Below are 17,673 nucleotides of genomic sequence, written 5' to 3'. Positions count from 1 at the left end.
TTTCCCATAGTGGAAATATCAAATACTGGGGATATAGTTTTAAAGTGGGAAAGGTAAAGTTTAATGGAGATGGGTGTGGCAGACGGTGGTAGGTGCCTGAAATGTGCTGTCAGGGGAGGTGGGAGAAGCAGATACAAGAGCAATATTTAAGAGACATTCAGATAGACACATGACCAGGCAGGAAACAGAGGAATACAGACCATGTGCAGACAGGTATGATTAGTTTAGACATCATGGTTGGCACAGACATGGTGGGCCAAGGGCCTGTTCCTGTGCTGTACTGTTCTATGTTCTATGACAGGAAAGTTAAGAAAAAGTATACAGAATTACGGGCCTTATAAGTGGTGGTACAGAGTTTGAAAGTGAGAAAATCATTGCAAGCTGTTACAAAATACTGCTTCAGCCTCAACTAGAGTACTGTGCCTGCACAGACACAACAGGCCGAACATTCCTCTTTTGTGCTGCAATCATTGTATGTCTCTACAAATCCCTTAGATTTACCTTGGCTACTTACTTGTTTGACCTGTAGGCCATGACTCCATATTCTTTCTAACAAATCACAGAGACTAGCAATCAGCGTATTCTCTTCCACTCCTGTGATAGTCACCTCGCCATGACCCAGTTCAACTGCTTCTCTCCCCATTTTCTCTACTAGCATGCGCTTAGTCTGCAAAAGAGATATTTGTGAATTAATAAACACATTGGAAAAATAACAATTAGAATTACCATTCTGACCTTCTAAAAAAAAGTTGAGAACTTCTCATTGCCTTTGGAAGCAGATGTACCATGAAAATAGCATCAAATTATGCAGACCAGAATGATCAGAGGTTTGATCCTTGACATATAACTGACTAAGTAGATAATTTCATCAATTTAAACAATTTGAATTTTGGATACAACTACCTGAAGTTTTTGGGGTGAGGAAGTGGAAGGATACAAAAAAAAATACAAGTTTTTCCAGTTTACAATCCAATGAATGCTACTGAACAATGCCTGCATGGGTAAAAAGGCTCAAGTTTGGCTGGAGTAACTTTCATGCTCAAATAATACAACTGACACAATCTAGACTTAGACATGAACACGGGCACTTGGGCGAGCTCCAGAAAGGTATGTGCATCACTGTACCCCCCAACTACAGTGAGTACTTTCAGGAAAAAAGGAGGGAAAACTTCATAGAAAAACAAAATTACCTTATTACGACATTCCTTCAATAGGCCCTCAACAAACTTCCAATTGGTATGTGCAATTACTGATGGAGACAGGTTAGACAGCTTAGGCTGACGCATGCTTGTTCCAAGGTTCCGAGCTTCCTGTATGTATTTCTTCAGTTAGAGAAATAAACAGAGTAAGAAGAATAAGCATAATTTCAACTATCAGAAAGTGGATCACAAATTAACTTGCATTTAAAATTGACAGGTCATCATGTCGAAATCATGAGTTAAACGGTCTTTTTTTAAAAAAATCAATGAATGAAGCATCACGATAAACTGCAAAAAAATTAAATTTTAAAACCAGAAATTCAAATACACTCAATTTCCTCAGTACATTCAAATAAAATTCCAGTATAAAATTATGGGCTGGATTTTCTGAAGAGTGACAATCTCATGCAGAATGCCACTATGCCCCTCTTTTTATATATAAAGGATGAATAGAAGGTCTCCATTTTTGAAAGGATATTCCACTCAGGTCTCCCTCAGAAATGTAGAGCTGTACTTCCATTCCATTCTATCAATTCTTTCATAGAGCAGAACTGTCAAAAGAAGGCAAACCATGTCCCCTTTCCACAGCAGTCAGCTGAAATTTAAAGGTCTTGACAGCTGTTTAGACAGCTTCTGGGAGTAGGATACCAACTTTGGAGAAAATGCCAAAGAAGTTTACAAGGATTTACCTGGATTTGAGGTCATTAGTCATGAAGGACAGGTTGGACAAACTTGGATTGTTTTTGATGAAACAAAGGCTGAGGGGTGACCTATAGAAATATGTAAAATTATGAGAGGTGTGGATAGGTTGGAGAGTCAGAATCTTTTTCCCATGGTGGAAATGTCAAATATTGGGGACATATGGACCTGTTGCATGTTTGATTATAAAAGACAACTTTCCCAGAAGCACCAGACACTAAAACATTCCAAGAATTGACGGAGCTGGTTAAGGAATATTATGAAACCTCCTCTAATCCTGAGATGCTATTGGTTTCATTTGGCTATTAGGGAACAGGGGGAATCCGTATTGAGATTTTTGATGAGGTTACGACAACTGACAGAGGCATGTGATTTTGGGTCTACCCTGAATGAGATGCTGAGATTCCGTTTGATATGTGGGATGAATGATGTAACCATGCAGAAGTATCTATTACTGAAGCCCAACAGGGATCTACAGGGCATTCTAATGGAAATGGACACCCTCCTCTGTCCAACGGAGCTTGGGGAACACCACGTGAGTGTAGGCAATCACAGAGCCTCATGCAGGGCACATCCTGAGCAGAGGGATCTTAGGCCAACACACAGCAGAACCTCCACAACAAAGCCAAGCTTCAGCTCAGTGGCTAAACAGTTCTTCAGGATCTGGGCTGGCAAACCATAGTAGTTGCTGGCATCACGCAGACTCGAGACAGCAAAGGGGTCCCACAAGGCCTTAACTGGAGTACGAAAACTTGTCAGCCAGTATCCAGGAGAGTGCACACCACTACATGTGGTGGAACAATTAAATTTCTGAGTGACACCTAAATTAATGTTTGGTTGAATGGTCACCCAGTTCCCATAGAGGTTGATAACGGTGCAGCTGCATCTGTGGTTGCAGAATTTGTCTGTCTTTAACCAGATTTGCTCGGGACTTCACCATGAAGCTTATGCAAGACCTCGGGCAGACTGAGAACACTGAGGAACCATTGCAAATTAGGGGTACGACTTCAGTTTCAGTGTCCTACAAGAAGCAATTAGTGCAATTCCTACCGATGGCAGTAAAAGGCTCGGGCCCATTCCTATTAGGGCACAGTTGGTTGAGAGAGAGATTCGTCTCGGTTGGCTCAACATTTTTCCTTTGGAAAATGGCTGCCTCAGATGAAGTCCTAGTGAAATACACAGGAGTTTTTCAAGAAGGGCTTGGGACTATTAGAGGGCTAAAGCCATTTTACATGTTGTCCAGGGCAAAATTCTGACATTTTGCAAGGTCTGCCATTTGCCTTGCAGGAAGAAGTAGAGGTGGAAGTCAGAAGGCTAGAGAATGGAGGGATCATCAATAAATGCAATTTGCAGAATGGGAAGGACTGGTCATATCGATTGTGAAGCCTGATGGTTCAGTTCGCCTTTGTGGGATTTTAAGCAAACAGTAAACCACTTCTTGTGGCTGGATAAATAGGCAATCCCTCGCACAGAGACATAGCGGAGGTGCTGTCCGTTATGAAACTGGACATGTGCCACACCTACTCACAATTGTGTCTGGATGAGGAATCCTAAAAGTACACTACATTTAACAACTAATAATGGTTTACATCAATATGCAAGGCTGCACTCTTTTTCCAGTGGGCTATTGAAAACGTTTTACAAGGGTTACCCCAGGTTGCCATTTATCTGGATGATGTACTAGTAACTGGAAAGACCAATAAAGAGCACCTGGTGAACTTGGACAGTGCTTAAATGTTTCTGCCAGGTGGGTGTACACCTGAAAAGGGAAAGATGTACATTCCAGATGCCCCAAGTGATCTACTTGGGTTAGAAAGTCGACAAAACTGGGGTTACCCCTGTTGGAAGTGAAAGTGAGGGCAATCAAAGGAGTCCCTGGCTCCCAAGTCTGTACCAGAGCTTAGGTTTTTTCTTGGGTTAGTGAATTATAACGGAAAATTCATAGGTGACCTGGCCTCCATCTTGGCACCCTTATACTTACTATTGAAAAATGGTCAGCCTTGGAAATGGTCGTGTAGCCAAGAAGTAGCCTTTAAGGAAATGAAAACACAGCTATCATCTAAATGTGTTGGCACATTATGATCCCAAATGAAATCTGGTGCTGACATGCGATGCCTTCCTGTATGATATTGGGGTCATATTGGGCCACTCACCAGTGGCCCAACAGAGACGAATGCTTCCCAGACTCTGACTGATGCTGAACACAATTATGACCAGATGGAGAAGGAAGGTTTAACACTTGTTCTTGATGTGAGAAAGTTCCACCAGTACCTTTATAGATGAGAATTTGCCATAATAACAGATCACAAACCCTTGCTAGGGTTACTGAAGGAAGACAAGGCAGTGCCGCCCATAGATGCCAGTAGAATTCAGCATTGGGCCCTTATTCTCAACACGTACAAGTGCAATTGGAATACTGTCTCGGAAGCCAAGCAGTTAATGCGGACGCCTTGAGCCGGCTCCCCCTGGCAGATACCCCACTAGTGGCCCCTCCCCAGAAGAGTCTGTTTTGATTTTAAACTTTCTGGACACCCTTCCAGTCACTGCGGACAATATCCAACTGTGGACACCAAAAATGCTGTCCTAGTGAAACTGAAACAGTTGGTGGTTATGGGAGAAACAGAAGGACCATTGCAACCAGAATTTAAACCTTTTTTGGACCCGGTGAGATCAGATCACTATAAAGAATGGCACATTACTGGTGGAAGCAAGGGTGATTGTCCTGTGTAAAAGTCACTGCCAGATACTGGCCGAACTCCAGGAGTTTCCAAGATGAAGATACTGGGAAGAAGCTATGTCTGGTGTCCAAGGTTGAATGCTGACATAGCTATATTGGTAGGGCAATGCCCAGAGTGCCAACAAGGACATCTTCTTTTGCAAAAATATACTTTATTCATAGAAGGAAATCTTTATGTAGATACAAGTTCATGAAACTGTTCAGATTAATACTGTCTTTATTTACAGAGAAAAAACAACATTGGTTTTGGCTTTCTCTATATTTACAAATAAACTCTTGGCATTTAGCTGAGGCATCAGGAGGGTCCAATTACTGAATGAACTCCCATTATTCTTTGACATAAAGGACCTTCCACAGTGGTCATTCCCCACTGCACCTTAGCAGCAGCTGCCCCAAGCATTCGGCCTGGAACTTGGAATATGCCAGTCTGCAACACTCAGTCTGGGCCAACTCTTTCAACTGGAAGACCAGCAAGTTTTGGGCAGACCAAAAAGCGTCTTTCACCAAGTTGATAGTCCTCCAGGTACAGTTGACCGCTCAGTAATGTCATCTCAGCCTGACATGATGAGGATCAGCAAATCCTTTTATGCCAGACTCAATAACATGAGGTCCATTGACAGCATGGCCTCCCAGTCCTCTATACACTGAGGTCTTAGCTGACAGCACGTGGGAGAGGCTGGACCAGCTGCTATCTCTGGACAAGCTGACCAATGCCTCGAGTCCTTTTGTAAAGAAGGAAAGTTCTTGAGTTATGGCTTACCAGCTGAGTTGTGTTTTCTGCTCTGTGGAACTTGATTGGCCAGGACCTGCTGGGAGTATAGGACGGTATGCTTATGGCAGGTACTGTATGCAATTCCATGAGGAAAGGCATCATTACCTTCATCTACAAGCAGGAGGGGGAAGGGAAGAAATTAAAAATTGGTGACTAATATCACTTGAACGTGGATTACAAAATCCTGTCTAAGGTCATCATCCACTGGGTCAGATCTGCTCTAGAATCAGTAGTTCATCCCAACTAAATCTGTGCTGTACCAGGTAGGAGCATTGCTGAAACCCTTGCGCTCCTCAAGGATACAATTGCCAGTATTCAGGACAGTAGGGTGGATACCTGCCTCATTAGCCTGGACCAGGAGAAGGCCTTCGACAGGATATTGCACACCAACATGAGAGATGTTCTCTCCAAAATGGGTTTTGAGGAGGGAATCTGCTCTAGACCAACATTGTTAGTGCAGTATCAATCAATAGGTGGGAATCAAAGTTTCCTGGTCAGATCTGGAGTCAGACAGGGCTGCCCACACACTCCTGCCTTGTTTGTGTGCTGTATAGAACATTATGCCAAATCCATTAGGAAGGATGTGAGCTTGAGAGGGTGACTATTCCAGGCAGTTGTGACCTGCAGGTTACAGTCTTCCATGTACATGGATGATGTCGCTGTTTTCTATTGATCTGCTGTCAATGCACATACTGTGACTATTTGAATGGGCCTTGGGTACCAAATTAAACATGGCAAGAGCGAAGCCATGCTCCCTGGTAACTGGACCGACCAATCCTTTAACCCCTTCACCATCAGGACCCACTCCCTGAAGGTGCTGGGTATTGGGTTTGGAGGGGCGTGTCACAAAAGTGAGGCAGAAACTAGGCAGATGGGAACACCAGTCACTCTCCATTGCAGGTTAAAAACCTGGTCATCATGTGTGAGGTACTGTGTTGCTGTATGTGGCACAGGTTTGGCTGATGCCCCAAACCTGCACTGCTGCAGCCACCTGGATCATCTTTCATTTCACATGGAGGTCGAAATGGACTAAATCCGAAGGGACGTTATGTATAAAGAACTTGACAAAATGGGGAAAAGCATGCCCAATGCTACCCTCACCCTAATGGTCAGGTGCCCCTCCTGCTTACAGTTTCTGTGTTTCTGCACAGGGTTACCTTGCACTCCACCACTATGTGTCCTGATCTCCCACAGGTTCAACAGACCCTGGGCTGCCCTGCATATGTCAGATACCTCAGCTCCCTCTGATCTCAAAGCGAGATCATGGGTCAAGAGCATTCCATCAGTATCTGCCCTCAGGGTTACCTTAACCTGCCGTTTGCTGGTCCAGACCCTGAAGGGAGTCCATCACATCATTGCTGCCATGTTCCACTTGCACATACCTTCCCAGGAAGGTCAAAACATTTGCTGCTGGCACATGGGGGCTATACATATGGATGATGAACACCCAACTCCTCTCTACAGGTAACACAAACAATGGCTCTGCATTCAGGACAGAGAAGGAACCCTTACTGCCTTTCTCCTCAAATATCTTCAGAGAATGTTCACATTGCTTCACTCCTGAAGATCACATTGAAGTACCCGCCCCTAGGGATTTCCTGCAGGAAATGGATGTCTGCTGCTTGGAGTTCACAGTAATCCAGTAGAATCCTCTTCACAAAAATGTCTGTACGACCTCTTCATACAGCCACCCTGACCTGGGGCACAGGTGCTTGCTGAGGGCACAGCTCTAGGTTAGCTTTTCCCTAAATTGGCATTAGGCTGAAGCCAGCATAAAGATCCACCAATAGCAGGTCAGCTCAACCTATGGTGCTCCAAAGTCCAATTACAATCTAGTGATGATCTCAATAGCTCTGATGACTCAACTCAACACTTGACCTTAGGTCAAAAGTCCGAGAAGATAAATTGCCTGTGAGAATGGCTGGGTAATCTGTGGAGTTGGTTGCATGTCAACTATGCCGGTCCTTTCATGGACTCAATGTTCGAAATCAAAGTAGTTGGACGTTCATAAAGTTTGTTCAGCAAATTCTGGGATGACAATTGAGAAGTTGCTAGCATCAATCGCAGTGCACTGACTCCTGGAAGCATTGATCACGATCAATGAGACATAATTTACCAGCAGGGAATTTGAAAATTTCCTGAAGTCCAATGGCAATCGGCACAAAAAGCCAGTTCCATACCATCTAGCAGGAATGCCAATCCTGGCCAAATGCCTCTTCCAAGCAGAAAAGACAATTTGATTCATGGGACGAAGGTTGGTGCCAGAACCATGGAAATGGCCCTGTATATGTACAAGGTGAGATTGACACAAGGTTAGGTCCCGTGACTTAAACGTTCAAGTAGGTGATACAGTCCTAACAAACACATGGATGGTCTGAAAGATGTTAACTTGCAAACAGGGCAGGAAAAAACATATCTGGCCCATCAGAACAGCTGGAAGGCCTGTCAGAAACCAAATAAGTTCTTCCTCCATCTTGTGTTGAGCAAACTTTGGAGTCCAAAGTGGATGCAGCCTCAATATCATTACTGCAGAAGAGGAGAAAATCATCCCTAGACCTGACCTGGGGCAAAGACGTTGCAAGAGAAGCAACAAGCGAAAGACCAGGCCTACCGTTCCAGACTTCAGAGAGGGGCAGTATGTAGTGATTGGTGCAGGTTAACAATCCCAATCAAGAATCTCGTAGTCAGAGGGTCCACCTGGTTCTAATCAGGAAAGCATTGGTTGGCCAATATAACCAGGAGATAAGAATCTCATCAGTTGAGGACAGACTCCGAGCTGGCTGGCGACAACCAGTGTACTGTGCACTAGTAAATAAAGTCAAAAATCACACTGCTGTGTTTCTTCTTCATCAGGTGGTTGTGAAGAAGCAGTGCTTTGAAAGCTAGTGCCTCCAAATAAACCTGTTGGTCTATAACCTGGTGTTGTGTGATTTTTAACTTGGTGCAACCCAGTCCAAAACCAGTTCCATCAAATCATAACTCATAAATAAAGCGTTACTTGATGACAGAAACCAGCCTCTGTGCAGTTTTTTAAGGAAGTCTCTGACTTTTGTGTAGATTTTTGGAAGATTTTAGGTGTAGACGAACTATACATAGGAAAATTCAATTTCCCATGAAATTCCATTGGAGTGTGCTACAAGGTCCTGTGAAATATTGTGTTTTAGGTTGTCTTTACTAACTCACTCACCAGCTCGTTATATTTATTAATACTGGGTTTAAAGTTCATTCATTCATTCCCCTTTACTAACCTGTTGCTTACTATAACACGGTTTCATTCATTCATTTACATAACTGCATTTTGTAGTATGTTTTATTATAATATAGACTAAAATTAATGATTTGGAGATGCTGGTGTTGGACTGGGGTATACAAAGTTAAAATCATGCAACACCAGGTTATAGTCCAACAGGTTGAATTGGAAGCACATTAGCTCTAGGAGCGCCACTCCATCAGGTGATCACGTGATGAAGGAACGGCGCTCCGAAAGCTAGTGTGCTTCCAATTAAACCTGTTGGACTATAACCTGGTGTTGTGTGATTTTTAACTCTGACTAAAATTAAAACATCCCTTTCACCATAAACCCCTCTCAGGCCTATTTCTACATCAAAAGTTACTTCTGAATAAGTGTGAATATCATGAAAAGTACCATCCCCATCTATTAAAGATTATAAAATTAAACAGCCCTTACCAACTGCCTCTCAGACCTGAATAGATTACAGAACACCAAACATTTTCCCCATTTAGTATGTACTTGTTAAATATCTTTTAACTGGGCTGTTATCTCTTGAAAAGCACTGTTGAAACAGTGCTTATGCGAATTTGCATGAATGAACGGAACTCACACCAGTAAACAAATCTCACAACCCAGCTGAAGTAATCAGTTTAATATACTTTATTCTTTTATGAAGTACAGGTATAATTTCTAACTCATTTAAACGATATAGGCCTAGTATTTTTTTACCTTAAAAGAACTAACACCTCTTAATTAAGCTAACAGGACAGACACTCTTAATCTGATCAGGAGTAGCAGCCAGTACTTAGCACATGTTTTAACCCATCACCTGTCTCAGAGGACAGAAGCCCCTCAAACCTTTGTGTACTATAGAAAAAAAACAATGTAACACCATAGTAATGGAATTTTAAACTAAGTAAGAACTGCATATAAAGGGAATCTTGTAAGAACTGTATTTCAGGATTCTCTAGCTGTTTTGAAATTGTGCTACTTATGTTTTCTGAATAAAGAGGCTATTTTCCACACTCACCAATTTTAGTTGTTATTTGAACACAATCCCACAGTCCCCATGTGTAACTCTTATCTATGCTAGCTTTACAACTGCCTGGCCAATGGAAAATCTGCCCCTTCAAATCAACTAACAGCAGTAAATGTCTAGACTGACTTTCAAAAGAAAAGTTCAGATGTAGTGGCAGGGAACTTTAAACACTCACCAAAAAGAAATACAAGAACAAATTTTGCAGTAACCTTCAATACTGCAGTTGAACTCTCCCACTTATATTCTTTAATTTCAATCGTGCCATTGTACATGTTAACCCAAGAATTGGCAGCAAACTGTAACTGAACAAGTATTTCCAGTTATGGACAAGGTTGTAAGGAAAAAAATGATTGGACTCTTGTATCTAGTTTGTGTAAAGTGGGTTTTTGTATTTTGTGGAACCACTGCAAATATGTTTTTAAATCTTATCCTTCAGATCCCAAATCCAAAAAGAATGGAAGATCTGAAATGTCATTAGAAAAAATTTTCTAACTATACGTGGCGGGTCTAAATAAAGATTAGGAATTCATGTAGGCCTGGTGGGCTGAAAGGCCAGTATCTATGCTGTATTGTGTTGTGCAGTATAATGTACTGACAATTTCTTTGAATTAGTGGTGCTGGAAGAGCACAGCAGTTCAGGCAGCATCCATGGAGCAGCGAAATCGACGTTTCGGGCAAAAGCCCTTCATCAGGAATAAAGGCAGTGAGCCTGAAGCATGGAGAGATAAGCTAGAGGATAAGCTAGAGATAAGGTCCTCCCTGACCTATGATTAGATTACTTACAGTGTGGAAACAGGCCCTTCGGCCCAACACGTCCACACCGACCCGCCGAAGCGCAACCCACCCATACCCACTCCCCTACATTTACCCCTTCACCTAACATTACGGGCAATTTAGCATGGCCAATTCACCTAACCTGCACATCTTTGGACTGTGGGAGGAAACCGGAGTACCCGGAGGAAACCCACGCAGGCACAGGGAGAATGTGCAAACTCCACACAGTCAGTTGCCGGAGGCCGGAATTGAACCCAGGTCTCTGTCGCTGTGAGGCAGCAGTGCTAACCACTGTGCCACCGTGCTGCCCACCTATCACCTTCATCCCCTCCCCCACTCACTCATTGTACTCTATGCTACTTTCTCCCCACCCCCACCCTCCTCGAGCTTATCTCTCCACTCTTCAGGCTCACCGCCTTTATTCCTGAAGAAGGGCTTTTGCCCGAAACGTCGATTTCGAAGCTCCTTGGATGCTGCCTGAACTGCTGTGCTCTTCCAGCACCACTAATCCAGAATCTGGTTTCCAGCATCTGCAGTCAATGTTTTTACCACCTTGACAATTTCTTTGCCCTGTTACACCCCAGGCATAATATGAAATAAGCTTTAGACATTTTACACAGTCCCAAAGAGTTGAGTATTTTGGTAATTACTAAACAAGAGACAATGCTGGGAGCACAACACAAACAGCAAATTTACAAAAGAAAATCAAGGAGAATCTGTTCAGGAAATGGTAGGTTTTATACGAATGCAGTATGCAAGGTGAGGTGCATTTTTTAATTTTGCACTTCAAATGTATAATTAAGTTAAAAATCTTGAACTTTTGATGGCTTGATACTATTATGACAAGGGCATAGAATATATTATTTGGGAATTTAGGAATTTAGTTTGAATTCTATGAAGCTAACTTTTATTTTTGAAAGAGGTCAAAGTCAGTTGGAATAGTGTACTTAATATATAATTTCGAAGAAAGCATGTAACTTAGGTTAAATACCTAGCAAACTCCCTCTGGAGTTAATTTATCAACTACTTACATCATCCAGGTTTACAACATACAGAAATATGGTCACTTGTAGTTTGAAAAGAATCAACTCAGAAGAAAAGGAAACTTTGTTGGTTGCATTAAGGAAAATAATCCATGTTTTTGGAGTCTTTGTAGAATCTCCAGAGTCTGCAGAAATCTTCTGGCTGCCAGAACTGAAAAGGAAGCCAGGTTTTCAGAACTGGAAAGAGGTCTCTCGGCCATCAAAACTCAAAGCATAAGTTCAAAAAGAAAATAGTTGTTAGCAGTTAAATTAATTGTGATACTTCACTGGGATTAAATATCTGTAAAGGATATTGTTGAGAAAAAGAGTTGAATTTTTTTGCTGATTATGTTAAGATTCTTCTAACTTTATTATATGCGGCTTTATTTGACTTTTTTTCTTTTGTGCAGTAAGCTTATGTCCTTTTGTAAAAGAACATTGGCAGCCTCATGTGAATATCTTCAGTGACTAGCTTAGTAACTAACAACAAAAATAAAAGTAATGATCTATCAAACTAGGTTTCACGTTGGGATTTCACTTCTCCGAGATTACCATCAACTGGGATGATTTTCTTGAAAATAGCTACAGTATAACTGATAGGAAAACTGTGGTGGTAACATATGTGGATTCACTGTTCAATTTCATTCATTGAAAAACTAATTTCTTTTAAAATGCAGAAAATCAGCTCATCCTAATTCTGCCTGCTGTTTAAGCAAATTAAAGGGAGGATTTTACATAGCTTGATTACACAGTGTTTCTGGCACTGAAACAAACGATTCAACTTATGACAATATTGGGCTGCACAAAAGCCTCTTCCAAAAGTGAGACAACGATTAAGAATGATATTTAAATGCACACTTTTTTCCATAGAATGGATATGTAGCAATGAGCATGTTCACTAAGCATAAAGGGAAATGTAGCCAATTCAGTAAGCATATGCATATTTCTTCATCTTATGCTTGTAAATAAACTCTAGAGGAGCTGTACCAAGACTCAAAATGGTTTTTAAATCACAACAATTTGGTACTCCAAGTAGGTTATTCATAATATCTATTGGGACATTGTATCAAATATTGATGCAAAAGAAAGGGAGTGTGCTTCTTTTATCACCCATTACATAGAGAAATCTGCATTTAGAACAGCAGGTAAAAAGCCAATTCATAGATCTGAACTAGGGGATGGATTTATGGTGCAGTAATTAGAATGGCATGACACTACAAATGCAATTCAGTCCTTTGGGTATTCAAGGAGATGTAGTTGTTCTCAGGGTAAACTAAAGCAAATTGAGATTGGCTGCAGTGCAAAACATGGGAGAATGTTTCCTAGAAAAAGAACCAATAAGGTAAAACGGGAATGTCAGTTTTTTAGCCCAGTGGTATAAAATTGAGAAGGTCATTTCCAAGAAAGATAACCATCAAACTGTAAAAGTAGCATCAGACATTGCACTCAGAAACTTAGATGAGGGCTCACTAAAATATTGGCAGAGTCAAATAAGATGACGTCTAAAGGAGGGCTAGAATCTGTACTAGGCTCTAGAAAAGCATGAGTAGTTGCAGGACAAGCAGTCCCAATGAAAGAGAAAAAAAAACGCAATTTTCAATATTATGTCCACATCATCTTTAATCGAGTCAGTTAAGGACACATTACCAGAACAGGCAGAGATTAAAAAATAACGGAAGGAGAAAAGAAAACACTGCAATAACAAATCAAGTATCTGAGGAGGAATGTCAGGAGTACAACTGGCCAATTCTTTCTAGGGAACTGGGGAGATGCAGTTTTGGCACACTTCATTCTGCTGATAAATGTGATAAAGTTTACTGTAATCAGATAATTAAAAATACAGTATATGTTAAGAGAATTCTGAAATTAAAGGGAAATCAAGCATACAACAGATGCTGGTGATTGTTGAAATAAGAGAAGATAGCTTGTGTGTTAGCAAAAATTTGCTCTTTTCACTCCCAAGCCATGAGTAAATTGGGATATTGCGGATGTAAGTTTGCTTACAGAGCTGGAAAGATGTTTTCTGACGCTTCAGCACATACTATGTAACATCAGTGAGAGTCTCTGGTGGTATTTCCCATCTCTTGATTTATAGGTCTTGGTTTCTTAAGTGGGTGATGTCATTTCCAGTTCTTTTTTTCCCCCAAGGGAAAGCTGATAGGATCTCAGTCGATGTGTGTATTGATGGAGTTCTTGTTAGAATTCCATGCCTCTAAGAATTTTCGTGCGTGTCTTTGTTTTGCCTGTCCTAGGATGTGTGTGTTGTCCCAGTCAAACTAGTGAGAGTGGCACATGTTTTTTGGTGGCCAACTGGTGTTCATCTATCAGTTCTTGCATAGTATCTTGTAAATGACATTAGTTTTGCTGGTGGTATCTAATGGATCGTTTAGGTTCATTAGTCACTGTTTAAGTGCGTTGATAGGTTTGTGGGCTATCATGATGCCAACAGATCTGAGTAGTCTGGAAGTCATTTCTGATACGTCTTTGATGTAAGGTAATGTGGCTATAGTTTTTGGTTGCGATGTGTGTTTGTTTGGGTTTGTTTTTGAGGAATTAACGGATTGTGTTTTTTGGGTACTTTTGGGTTCCTGAAAATGTTGTATAGATTTACCACCAGCACTTCACCAGGGACTCTCACTGATGATGTTACCTAGTATTGTGATGAAACATCTGAAAACAAACCTTCAGGCTCAGCGAGCTAACTTACAGACTTATCATCAACCTGAGCTACAAGTCTTCTTAAAAATTGCTATCACAAACATTATCACTAATGGACTTAAAGTTTTGAAGATTGTGAAGGATGTATGCAATGACCAGAAGCATAGACAAAGGTACTATTTGACTGAAGTGAGCCCCTGGAAGGTAACTCAGACCCAGATTTTATAGAGGTCATAGTGGTCTGCTTATGCCTGTACATGTTGAAATACAATACGATCTCCAGTCCTGGTGACAGACAATCCACATACTGATGAGACAAGAACATGCAAGCAAGACACAAAGCCAACCAGAGTAACAAAAGAAAAAGAAATAAAGCAGTACAAGCAAATTTTCAACATTATAAAGACAAGCAGATCGAAAAAGACCATAAACGTGAAGATTTACAGAAAGCATAAACAGAACAAGTTGCCTAATAAGTAAAAATAGAACTGAGATCAGATAAAGAATTTCCAAATCAAAAGTAACAGGCTGCTTTTGAGAATAATTAGATTTTAAAACAAAGCACATTCAATTACTGCAATCTAAGAGGCTTAAGCCTAAAAATGGACATCCGATGCACAGTTCCAGACTTGTCATCCAACCAACAACCCACTTGCCTCCTGGCTAGGCTCATGGGGCACAGTCCTGTTACAGGGACTGATAGCCTTCTTTGCTATCAATGCCGGGCTTGTGGCTAGATCTCACAGAATACAGGGAGAACTAGCCAGTTGGATACAGAACTGATTCAAAGGTGGGAGACAGAGGGTGATGGTGGAGGGCTGTTTTTCAGACTGGAGGCCTGTGACCAGTGGAGTGCCACAAGGATCAGTGCTGGATCCAATACTTTTTGTCATTTTATTAATGACTTGGATGGGAGCATAAGAGGTATAGTTAGTAAGTTTGTAGATGACGCCAAAATTGGAGGTGTAGTGGACAGGGAAGAAGGCTATCTTAGATTACACTTAATGGCAAGGTCCGAGGGAATGTTGCTGAACAAAGAGATCTTGGAGTGCAGGTTCATTGCTCCTTGAAAGTGGAGTCACAGGTAGATTAGATTCCCTACAGATTAGATTCCCTCCAGTGTGGAAACAGGCTCTTTGGCCCAACAAGTCCACACCGACCCTTAAAAGCGCAACCCACCCAGACCCATTCCCCTACATTAACCCCTGCACCTAACACTATGGGCAATTTAGCATGGCCAATTCACCTAACCTGCACATCTTTGGGCTGTGGGAGGAAACCGGAGCACCTGGAGGAAACCCACGCAGACACAGGGAGAATGTGCAAACTCCACACAGACAATTGCCCAAGGCGGGAACTGAATTGGGGTCCCTGGTGCTATGAGGCAGCAGTGCTAACCACTGAGCCACTGTGTCACCCCAGGTAGATAGGATAGTGAAGAAGGCGTTTGGTATGTTTTCCTTTATTGGTCAAAGTGTTGAGTACAGGAGTTGGGAGGTCATGTCGCGGCTGTACAGGACATTGGTTAGGCCACTGTTGGAATATTGTATGCAATTCTGGTCTCCTTCCTATCGGAAAGATGTTGTGAAACTTGAAAGGGTTCAGAAAAGATTTACAAGGATGTTGCCAGGGTGGGAGAATTTGAGCTTTAGAGAGAGGCTGAACAGGCTGGAGCTGTTTTCCCTGGGGCGTCAGAGGATGAGGGGTGACCTTATAGAAGTTTACAAAATCATGAGGAGCATGGATAGGATAAATAGACAAAGTCTTTTCCCTGGGGTGGGGGAGACCAGAACTAGAGGGCATAGGTTTAGGGTAAGAGGGGAAAGATATAAAAAGAAGCCTACGGGGCAACCTTTTCACGCAGAGGGTGGTACATGTATGGAATGAGCTGCCAGAGGAAGTAGTGAGGCTAGTACAATTGCAACATTTAAAAGGCATTTAGATGGGTGCATGAATAGGAAGAGTTTGGAGGGATATGGGCCAGGTGCTGGCAGGTGGGATTAAATTAGGTTGGGATATCTGGTCGGCATGGACGAGTAGGACCGAAGGGTCTGTTTCCACGCTGTATGTCTCTACGACTCTATAACTTTAGTCCCAAATGATAGAAAAGTTTAGTCTCCATATCTATACTTAAACCTGTTGTAAAGAGGATACCTGAATTAGGAGATCTGAACGCACTGGCTGAAAAATGAACGTGAGGCAGATTCAGTTGTATCTTTCAAAAGTAACCTGGATGAGCGCTTGAAGGGGGAAAAAAGTAGGACTTTGGGAAGAGGGCTGGATTGTGGGTCTAACTAAATTACCTTTACACAAAATTGGCACAGATTTAATGAGCCAAATTGCTTCATTCTGCTCTGAAACTACTCTACAACATTATGACTAATGGCCCAAATGTAATCTCTGTACAAGTGAATAAACATTTTTTTCCTCTCCAAAGTCCTTTTCAAGTTGGCTGTGTAGATAAAAGTAAAATGGTATTCCACTTATACCAACTGATTATATCTCCATTCTTAACATTATTGTTTTGTCACATGGTAAGTTTTTGTGAATTAATATACTTAAACATTGAATTCATTATATATTGTCTGAATTATTCACTAATCTAATGATTTACCATGCACTCTAAAATCAGCTTGCATTTGATTGAATATACAATTGTACACAGTAATACTACATTGAAGGATCTTCAAAAACAATGTGATGTTCCGAAAGAAATGCACAAATTTACTTTAAACATAGCTAACATGAGAGGGGAACAATGGAGAAAATGTCTACAAGCACATTAACTAGTGTATTAAAAATAGTGTGTGAAGCAAATTGAGTCCAAGCCTATTTCTGATCATGTTACAAGCTTTAATTTAAAACGGCTAAAAATGCCACAAGCAACTAGAAGCTCATCAAGAAATTTGTTAAGTAATTCATTAGCTAAAAACTACGCAGCACAAAAATCTGAAGTATTAAACTTTTATTTAAAAAAGCTCGTTGTCAAAAATCCCAAATAGAAAACTGCAAAAGAAATTACTGACCTCTCTTTGATCATTGTCCAGATGCAGATGTTCTGTATGTTGCTTTTGTCTGTCCTTTCGTCTCCACTGCGCAGGCGCACTCCGCTTTACCCACCTTAAAAAAAGACTTAAAGTATTAGAGCAATACTAGCAAACAAATAATTGCATATCTACTTTCCAATATACTGCCATATCCTCAAAAAGGTATAATATTCTAATAACAGTCACTTCAACAGTATGACTGTTCATGGACTCTATTTTTTCAAGATTGAAAAAAAATCATATGGTAGCCAAAAATTAATTACGTAAAAAAGATGCAAGTAATTTCATTGATCTTGTCCTTTGATTATAAAAATCAAAACAAATAAGGAAAGCCACTGGTACACTGATTGATTAATCAAGACTGATTACTTTCAGATATCCTGAATATTATTCCATTGTGTGTTTACATCTATCCTTCTTACGTTCATGTGATAAGGTATCTGTCTGATCTGTTACGAATGCTATTTTATGGAGATGAAATATGAGTCAGTCAA

At 41.1% G+C, this 17,673-nt stretch overlaps 1 protein-coding gene across 2 annotated transcripts in view; it reads right to left on the bottom strand.

The window, feature by feature from the left end:
• dennd5a (DENN/MADD domain containing 5A) overlaps positions 1–17,673 on the bottom strand; it is a 257,488-nt gene that overhangs the window by 67,628 nt on the left and 172,187 nt on the right. For both annotated transcript variants that reach the window (XM_072592284.1, XM_072592285.1), the window contains 3 exons: positions 17,159–17,252; positions 1,191–1,322; positions 515–667 (listed from right to left, as the gene is read on the bottom strand). In XM_072592284.1, the coding sequence (XP_072448385.1) occupies positions 515–667; positions 1,191–1,322; positions 17,159–17,252 (379 nt within the window). The remainder of the gene's footprint in view (positions 1–514; positions 668–1,190; positions 1,323–17,158; positions 17,253–17,673) is intronic.

The sequence above is a fragment of the Chiloscyllium punctatum genome, chromosome 22, assembly GCF_047496795.1.
Source record: "Chiloscyllium punctatum isolate Juve2018m chromosome 22, sChiPun1.3, whole genome shotgun sequence".
In the NCBI taxonomy this organism is placed as follows: Eukaryota; Metazoa; Chordata; class Chondrichthyes; order Orectolobiformes; family Hemiscylliidae; genus Chiloscyllium; species Chiloscyllium punctatum.
This window is presented reverse-complemented; position numbering and strand designations above follow the sequence as displayed.